Source organism: Colobus angolensis, unplaced genomic scaffold, assembly GCF_000951035.1.
Source record: "Colobus angolensis palliatus isolate OR3802 unplaced genomic scaffold, Cang.pa_1.0 Scaffold70, whole genome shotgun sequence".
NCBI lineage: Eukaryota > Metazoa > Chordata > Mammalia > Primates > Cercopithecidae > Colobus > Colobus angolensis.
Window position 1 is genome coordinate 9,302,338 of NW_012120710.1, and position 9,787 is coordinate 9,312,124.

Consider the following 9,787-nt stretch of genomic DNA (forward strand, 5'->3'; position numbering starts at 1 on the left):
AAAAAAAGAAAAAAAAATTTCCTTTGTTCAAAGAGCCAAGTGAAGCCATCCAAGTGTTTTAAGGACATGATGAAATTTTCATTTTAAAATGATCCCTCTTACTAATAGGGGGAAAAGAAATGGAGAGGGCCAAGTGTAGAAGACAGAACAGTTTAGAGGCTGTTGCAGTAATCCAGATGGTAGTTGATGGTGGCCTGGACTGTGATGGTTGTAGCAGAAAGGCAAGAATAGATAGCTACAATTCCCTAGGGAGAGTGAGGATTATAGAGTCAGGTGAGAAGGCAGTTTAGGACTGACCTCAAGGGAACTCTAACCTTTCACAATCAATTAAAAGAGAATAAGAAGGGAGAGGGAGTTGTTTCTATCTCATTGCCACGGGGTGGGAGAGGTTTTGAGAATGAGTGCTGGATCAGGGAGGCTCCGTAGTTCACTAAGTTCTGAGGGTGATTTTCTCTGAAGTAGCAAGTGAGGTTATATGCTAAGAATGAGGGGAAGAGAAATGTATTAATAAAGGAGATAAAATAATACACTTAGACAAATCGACTACAAAAGGATGGAAAATACAGATATCATGATCTAACTGCTGCTTAAATAGTGGTAGTTTCTTTTGGTCTATAGCGTTTGATTTCTGTTGAAAATTGTAATTTCTGGTTGTTGTGACTGATAGTAGTAGTTTTGCTTGCTTTTTGTTGTTTGTTTGTTTTTTTGTTTTCTTTTTGAGACAGTTTTGCTCTTGTTGCCCAGGCTGGAGTGCAATGGTGCAGCTCACTGCAACCTCCGCCACCCAGGTTCAAGTGATTCTCGTGCCTCAGCCTCTCAAGTAGCTGGGATTACAGGCATGCACCAGCACACTCGGCTAAATTTTTTTTGCATTTTTAGTAGAGACGGAGTTTCATCATCTTGGTCAGGCTGGTCTCAAACTCCTGACCTCAGCTGATCCACCTGCCTCAGCCTCCCAAAGTGCTGGGATTACAGGTGTGAGCCACTGCACCCAACCTATTTTGTATTTTTGAGACAGGGTACCTTTCACCCAGGCTGGAGTGAAGTAGTGAGATCAGAACTCACTGCAGCCTCAACTTTCCTGGCTCAGGTGATCCTGCCACCTCAAGCAATCTCCCACCTCAGCTTCCTGAGTAGCTGGGACTACAACTGTGCACCACCACACCTGGCTAATTTTTAAATTTTTTGTAGTGACGAGGTTCCACTCTATTGCCCAGGCTGGGCTCAAGCTCCTGGGCTCAAGGGTTCCTCCTGCCTTGGCTTCCCAAAGTGCTGGGATTACAAAGATGAGCCACTATGACTGTCCTTGATTTTTTAAAATAGCAGATTACAATGGTTCAAGGTATTTTTTTGTTTCCTCAAGAGAATTATTATTTTTGGGATCTTCCAAGGTTGTTAGATTCTTGTTTAGTACAACTAGAATTGTTTGGAAGTGTTTGCCGAGCTTTGAATGGATAATTGCTTGTTCCTTCATTTACCATATGTAATTTTTCAAGATAACTGGCTTCTTCAAAAATGTAGAGCATCTTTTAGACTGTTGTATAACAGTCTAGCCTGCTAAATTTGAGATTCTCAAGGACAGGAACTGGACCTGTTAGTCTGTTTCAGTTTTTCTTCCTAGCCATTGTAGCCCTTTGTGGCTTTGCTGCAAAGAATTCTCAGTGGCAGACAGGTTTCCTACACTGCCTCGGTGTCACTCCTATATGTTCACAGAATTCACAGTTTTGGTAGTTATCTTGTACTTCAGCTTGGAAGATTAGAGATGAAATTGGCATATAGCTTTAATGACATTTGAGCTGATATAAGAAGGAGTAGGCTGGGCGTGGTGGCTCATGCCTGTAATCCCAGCACTGTGGGAGGCCAAGGCTGGAGGAACCCTTGGCTCAGGAGTTTGAGACCAACCTGGGCAATATGGTGGGACCCAGTCTCTACAAAAAACTCAAAAATTAGCTGGGCTTGTGATACACACCTGTAGTCCTGGCTACCCAGCAGGCTGAGGCGGGAGGATTGCTTGAGCCGTAGAGGTCAAGGCTGCAGTGAGCTGTGATTGTGTCACTGGACTGTAGCCTGGGTGAAGGAGCAATACCCTGTCTGAAAAAGAAAAAGAGGAGTAGGCCTTGGAAAGATTTGGAGATGGTGCATCCCAGACAAATATAGCAATAAATGCAAAAATACTATATTGGCACGAGTGTGTGGAAACAAGTGATCTTTTCATTGCTGGTGGGAAATGTATATAGTACTGTTACTAAATGAGCAGTATTTATCAAAATTACAAATGTTTATATCCTTTGTCAGCAAATTCACTGCTAGAAATTCTATAAATATACTTGTGCAAAATGATGTTTGTATAAGGTTATTCACTTTGCACTGTTTGTAATAGTAAAACATTACAAATGACCTAATGGTTGGTCACTGATTAAGTAAATTATATAGCCACACAGTGGAGTACTTTGTAATCTTAAAAGATAAAATCTTTTTTTTTTTTTTTGAGACAGGTTTTCACTGTCCCTCAGGCTGGAATGCAGTGGGGCAACCACAGCTCAGCTCACTGTAGCCTCAACCTCCTGGGCTCAGGTGATCCTCCCACCTCCGTCTCCCAAGTAGCTGGGCCTGCAGGTGTGTGCCACCACCATGCCTAGCTAATTTTTTGTATTTTTTTTTTTTTTTTTGAGACAGAGTTTCACTCAGGCTAGAGTGCAATGGTGTGATGTCAGCTCACTGCAATCTCTGCCTCCTGGGTTCAAGCAATTCTCCTGCCTCAGCCTCCTGAGTAGCTGGGATTATAGGCATAAGCCACCATGCCCAGCTAATATTGTATTTTTAGTAGAGATGGGGTTTCTCCACGGTGGTCAGGCTGGTCTCAAACTCCGACCTCAGGTGGTCTGCCTGCCTTGGCCTCCCAAAGAGCTGGGATTACAGGTGTGCGCCACCACGCCCGGCCCAACTTTTTGTATTTTTTTTTTTTGTAGAGACAGGGTTTTACCATGTTGCCCAGGCTGGTCTCAAATTCCTGCAGTCAAGAGATTTGCCCACCTTGACCTCCCAAAGCGCTGGGATTCCAGGCATGAGCCACCACACTCGACAATAAAATCTTTATAAACTGATATGAAATGATCTCTCAAATATATGCATGTACACACATCTTTATGAAAGGCATACATAAAATCTCATCTACATCTCATGTATATATGTGTGTATGTTTGTGAAAATAGGCTGTAACACCTTTAGGTGAAAAAGCAAGATGGAGTAGTGATTAGAGTATGCCGCCATTTTATAAGAGGAGGAAAATATATTGGTACCTATATGTTAATATATGTATCTAATGTTTCTAAAAAGATACATAAGGTATTGCTAACATGGGAGAGAAGCTGGGGGACAGGTATAGAAGGAAGACTTTACTTTTGTAATCTTTAAATAAAAACATATTTCTAGTATTTACACACGCAAAAAAAATAGGTAAGATATAAAGAATAATAATAGCTTGAAATTCTAAATACTCACTATTAAGCTTTAAAAAAATAGAACATTAACAATACCTTCAAAGACCTGTGTACCTTTTTCTTATTTCTCACAGCTCAAGTGCCCCACTTTGTGCTTATTTTCAGAAGTACTTGGGCAACTGTGTTAATGTCTTATCTATTGTAAAAATGAATAAATAAAATTATTTAAGAAATTTCGGGATACATATATATATTCCCTAATAATAGAGCTAACATACTCTGATGAATATGAAATAGATTAAGTTAAAAATAAATGAAAATCCCAGAGCCTTAAGAGGCTGAGGAGGGAGGCCCACTTGAACCCAGGAGTTCAAGGTTATAGTGAGCTATGTTCATGCCACTGTACTCCAGCCTAGATGACAGAATGAAACCCTGTCTTTAAAAGAAAAAAAAAAATAACACAGTTTAAATATTAGATGTATTTACCTGCTTTTAGTTTTAAGAGTTGTGGTTTCTATTACACTTTTTTTTTTTTTTGAGATGGAGTATCGCTCCGTCGCCCAGGCTGAAGTGCAGTGGCGCGATATTGGCTCACTGCAACCTCTGCCTCCTGGATTCAAACGATTCTCCTGCTTCAGCCTCCCAAGTAGCTGGGACTGCAGGTGCATGCCACCACGCCAGCTAATCATTTGTATTTTTAGTAGAGATGAGGTTTCACCGTGTTAGCAAGGATGGTCTTGATCTCCTAACCGCGTGGTCCACCCGCCTCAGCCTCCTAAAGTGCTGGGATTACAGGCATGAGCCACCGCGCCTGGCTATAATTACACTTTTAAAAGAAGGATTAAGAACCACAAAGTATTGAATGTTTTCATTTTGAAAATACTGATTTTTAAAATTAAAAAATTATGAATATAATGATTGTTTAATGTTAATATTTTATGTGTTTTTCCTTTCAAGCCTTGATATATCATCAAAGGCATAGCCTTTCCAAGATGGTTTATCAGACATCAGTTTGTTCTTGTTCTGTAAACATTCAAGTGCCCAACAGACATTTTGCTGCTGCTACAAAGTAAGTATTTTTTTTTTAGTTATTATTTCATTTGTTATTTTAATTTTTTTTAAAAGCATGTTTAGTTCCATAAAGATTTACAAGGACATATAGTTGTAAAAGTTTATTATTTCTGCTTTGTCAACCTTATAGTCCTGAAGGAAAGATAAGACATGATAATACTTAACATTTATTGAACACTGATGTTCAATAACTAACTTATTCCCAACAGCAACCTTATGAGGAAGCTATTGTTATTATGCACATTTTACAGAGAATAAAATCGAGGCACTGGTAGGTTATATAACTAGCCCAAGGTCAGAGAGCTACTAAATTTTAGAGCTAGGATTTGAATCCATGGAGTTTATTACAGAACCAAAGCTTTTTCCTGTATGCTTTCACTGCCTTTTTAGAATAGAACCCACTGTCTATTGCAATTAATGAATTTTAATTAAGGTGTTCTCTCTGTGTCTATTTCTTTCTGTTCTTTAAATTACATTTTTTCCTTTTAGGCACTTTTTATACATCATGTATTAGAGGATTATCCGTACTATGATTACATAGTAAGATTTCAGATTTGCATAGTATATATATTGGGTATAAATTTATATTATTTTGGCTTGGCACGGTGGCTCACATCTATAATCCCAGCACTTTGGTAGGCCAAGGCAGGCAGATCACTTGAGTTCAGGAGTTCGAGACCAGCCTAGCCAAAATGGTGAAACCCCGTCTCTACTAAAAGTACAAAATTAATGGGTGCTGTGGCTCACGGCTGTAATCCTGGCACTTTGGAAGGCCGAGGCAGGTGGATCACAAGGTTGGGAGTTTGAGATCAGCCTGGCCAAGATGGTGAAACCCTATCTCTGTTGAAACTACAAAAATTGGCCGGGTGAGTTGGCAGGCACCTGTAATCCCAGCTACTGGGGAGGCTGAGGTGGGAGAATCACTCGAACCTGGGCAGCAGAGGTTGCAGTGAGCTGAGATCGCACCACTGTGTTCCAGCCTTGGCGACAGAGTGAGACTCCATCTCAAAACAAAAAACAAAACAAAACAAAATTAGCTGCACACAGTGGTGTGTGCCTGTAATCCCTGCTACTTGGGAGGCTGAGATAGGAGAATCACTTGAACCTGGGAGGCAGAGGTTGTAGTGAGCTGAGATCGCTCTGCCGCACTCTAGTCTGGGCAACAGAGGAGACTCTGTCTCAGAAATAAAATAAAATAAGATAAGATATATGTAAAGGAATGAAATTTGTTCTCTCAACTTTGTATTTCCAAGAGCAGGAACTGGTTTCTTCACAAAAAGCTCTAGATAATAATAGTTAAAATTTATAGAATGCTTCCTTTGTGCTAGGCACTATATAAAGCACATAGCATATATTCATTTAAATTTCACAACACCTTGTGAAGCATAGATACTCTTGTAAGTGTTTCACGGATGAAGGAATGGAAGCCGAGAGGTTAAGTAATACGTTGAAAATTACACAACTGGAATGTGTTTGAGGAAGGATTTCAGCCTAAATTTTCTGACTTTAGAACTATCACACTCTTCATGATTAGTATATAATAATAGAATCATTGGCTCTGGAGGATAGGGTCTGCAAAGCAAATAGAGTTCCATGTACAAAGATCTTACTTTATGATGAAATTTGCTAGAATACAGTCCTTAGGTTATGGGATACCCAAAATGAAAACTAAAGGGTGGAAAGTTTTTGCTGACTGTAAATTTTTGCTTAATATATTCTTATTTCTGTAAACTTTATTTAATATCAGGCAGCTGTGCCTCAGTTGCCTCTTATTTAGCATACTTTGTTGATCATCTGCCGTAGGCCTGGCACTGTGCAAAATGATGATATGAAGATGAATAAGGCACACATTCTGTTTCTCTGTCTTTGAGATTTTCACAGTGAACTGACAGCAACATGAACAATTGCTTTTTGTTTTAAATGAATTAATTAAAATGAGTTAGTTAACTCTGTGAGTAGATAAAAGATAATTCATGGTAAAAGATAAAAGATATTCATGGTAAGCATAGTATGTATGAAAAGTTGGTCTTCTTCCAACCCTGTCCTTTAGCCATTTGTAATGGTCTGTGCATATATAAGTACATGAATATATTATTTGTTTTTTACATAAATGGTAGTGTACTGTACACCCTGTTTTGCATATTGCCTGCTTTTTTTTTTTTTTTGAGACGAATTCTCGCATTGTCGCCTGGGCTGGAGTGCAGTGGTGCAATCTTGGCTGACTGCAACCTCCACCTCCCGGGTTCAAGCGATTCTCCTGCCTCAGCCTCCTAAGTAGCTGGGATTATAGGCGCCTGCCACAACGCCAAGCTAATTTTTTGTACTTTTAGTAGAGACGGGGTTTCACTATGTTAGCCAGGCTAGTGTCAAACTCCTGACCTCGTGAACCGCCTGCCTTGGCCTCCCAAAGTGCTAGGATTACAGGTGTGAGCCACTGCACCCGAGCCGCCTCCATTTAAGTTAGCAATATATCTTGGAAATAGTTTCATATGGAGCTGTTTAGTCATTTTAACTGCATTTCATTGTGTGAAATGTAGTAGTGCATAATTTATGTAACTGTTCCCCTATTGATGCACATTTTTCTTTCCAATCTTTTTCTATTACAAGTGATCATGCAAGTGAATAATCATGCATATAGATCCTGTCAAATACAGTGAATATGTCTGTATCATAAACTCTGAGAAATAGAATTGTTGGGTCAAAAGATGTGTGTATTTATAATTTTGATAGGTAATACCAAATTGCCTTCATAGAAATCTTGCCACTATTTTTACCAGCAAGTATTATTAGACTGCCAATTTTCCCATGTATAGTATAGTCAAATTTTTTCATCTTTGACAATTTGATAGGTAATAAATAGCATCATTATATTTATATTTCTTTTATTATTAATGAGGTTGTATACCTCTTCATATGTTTCAGAGCCACTTATAGTTTCTTTTTTTTTTTGAGACGAAGTTTTGCTCTTGTCGCCCAGGCTGGAGTGCAGTGGTGAAATCTCGGCTCACCACAACCTCTGCCTCCCAGGTTCAAGCGATTCTCCTGCCTCAGCCTCCCGAGTAGCTGGGATTACAGGCATGTGCCACAATACCCGGCTAATTTTTTTCTTTGTATTTTTAGTAGAGATGGGGTTTCACCATGTTGGTCAGGCTGGTCTTGAACTCCTGACCTCAGGTGATCCGCCTGCCTCGGACTCCCAGAGTGCTGGGATTACAGGCGTGAGCTACCGCACCTGCCCACTTATATTTTCTTTACTGTGAATTTTCTGTTCATGTCCTATTCTAATTCTTTGTTGTTATTGATGTGTAGAAGCTTCTCTATATATTGTTATATACAAATATGATATTCATATGTTATGAATTAACATGTCTGTGATATAACTTCTGATTAGTATGACTGTTTTAACTATCATATTAGAGGATTGGATCAAGTGCTGTGCGATCACAGATGAAATGTCAATTCTATATAGGAAAGAGTAGGGCAAGAAGTATTTGATCTAGGTCTTGAAAGATAGAATTTTGCAGGGGGCAGGGTACAGTGGCCCAGCACTTTGGGAAACCGAAGCGGATGGACCACTTGAGGTCAGGAGTTTAAGACCAGCTTGATGAAACCCTATCTCTACTAAAAATATCAAAAAATTAGCTGGGCTTGGTGGCGCATGCCTGTAGTCCCGGCTACTCAGGAGACTGAGGCACAAGCATTGCTTGAACCTGGGAGGCGAAGGTTGCGGTGAGCCAAGATCGCGCCACTGCCCTCCAGCCTGGGCAACAGATTGAGACTCTGTCTTAAAAAAAAAAAAAAAAAGAATTTTGCAGGGGAATTGGTTGAAAGGTATTTCGGTAGTGCAGAGACAGGAAAGTGAATGATACAGATAAAAACATAACTGATTTGGTTTGAAAATAAGATGAATAGGGAGGTAACAGAAAGGTAGCAAGAAAGGAGGCTTCCTTTGAGTGTGAATAGTGCCTGGATTCTTTTTGTTGTTAAGTTGCTGGAGTACTGCTTGTACCAGTTTACATCTCCACTTAGTAATTAGTGAGGAGTATATGCCTAACAACCTTGGATCCCATCAGTCTTCATTTGTGTTTCTTCACTGTATTTCTTTCTTTTTTTTTGAGATGGAGTCTTGCTCTGTTGCCCAGGCTAGAGTACAGTGGCATGATCTTGGCTCACTGCAGCCTTCACTTCCCAGGTCCAGGCGATTCTCCTGCCTCAGCCTCCCAAGTAGCTGGGATTACAAGTGTGCACCACCACACCTTGCTAATTTTTGTGGTTTTAGCAGAGATAGGGGTTTCACCATGTTGACCAGGCTGGTCTCGAACTCCTGACCTCAAGTGATCTGCCCGCCTTCGCCTCCCAAAGTGCTGGGATTATAGGTGTGAGCCACCATGCCCAGCCTCTTTACTGTATTTCTAGCTTATGCCTTTTGCCTCTTTTTCTGTTGGGCTTCGTCTTTTTCTCTCTTCTCTGTAAACATAGTTATTAGGGATACTAATTATTTCAAGACTATTGTATCCTTAAATGTTTTCCTTTATACCTTAGAAATGTTTCATTTTGTCTACCCCAAGTTCTATTCCAGTATGGTTTTAAATGTGCTCTTCAAAAACCTAGAAAGCATAGAACAAGAAACATGCCTACTCTTAAAAAACCATGAAAATTTATAAGCAGATGGTTTTTTGCATGTCTGACAATAAAAGTTACTTAGTAGTTTGATGAGAATCATAGTATTCATAATTTTAGTTGTAGCTCTATTGTTTAATGTACTGACTCTATAATATACTAAAAAATGTTTTTTTTTTCATGGCTAGATTTTGTTTTTTATCAGGATCTGAATGGAGCAGAGGGGCATGTGCTAGCTTCTCTTGTCTCTGTCCTTCTGGCTCTCCCCTCTCCCCTGTGTGTGTGCAAGCATATATCCTCTATTTGCCAGTAGCAGATCCTGATTTTTAAAAAGGCCACTAGGTTGAGTCTGGTTTTGTTTCTTTCTTGACAGTGGGTTTTTTTTCTTTTTCTTTTCTTTCTTTCTTTCTTTTTTGTTTTTTTTGAGGGGAGTTTTGCTCTTTTTGGCCGGGCTGGAATGCAATGGCGTGATCTTGGCTCACTGCAACCTCCGCCTCCCGGGTTCAAGCGATTCTCCTGCCTCAGCCTCCTGAGTAAGTGGGATTACAGGCGTGCACCACCACGCCCGGCTAATTTTGTATTTTTAGTAGAGACGGGGTTTCACCCTGTTGGCCAGGCTGGTCTCGAACTCCTGACCTCAGGTGATCCGCCTGCCT

General features: G+C 40.0%; 1 protein-coding gene across 1 annotated transcript in view; it reads left to right on the top strand.

Annotated features, from left to right (window-relative positions):
• The window catches only part of MRPL1 (mitochondrial ribosomal protein L1), a 103,167-nt gene that overhangs the window by 6,989 nt on the left and 86,391 nt on the right, over positions 1-9,787 (top strand). Inside the window, exon 2 of the mRNA XM_011927246.1 lies at positions 4,398-4,509. Within this exon, the coding sequence (XP_011782636.1) occupies positions 4,398-4,509 (112 nt within the window). The remainder of the gene's footprint in view (positions 1-4,397; positions 4,510-9,787) is intronic.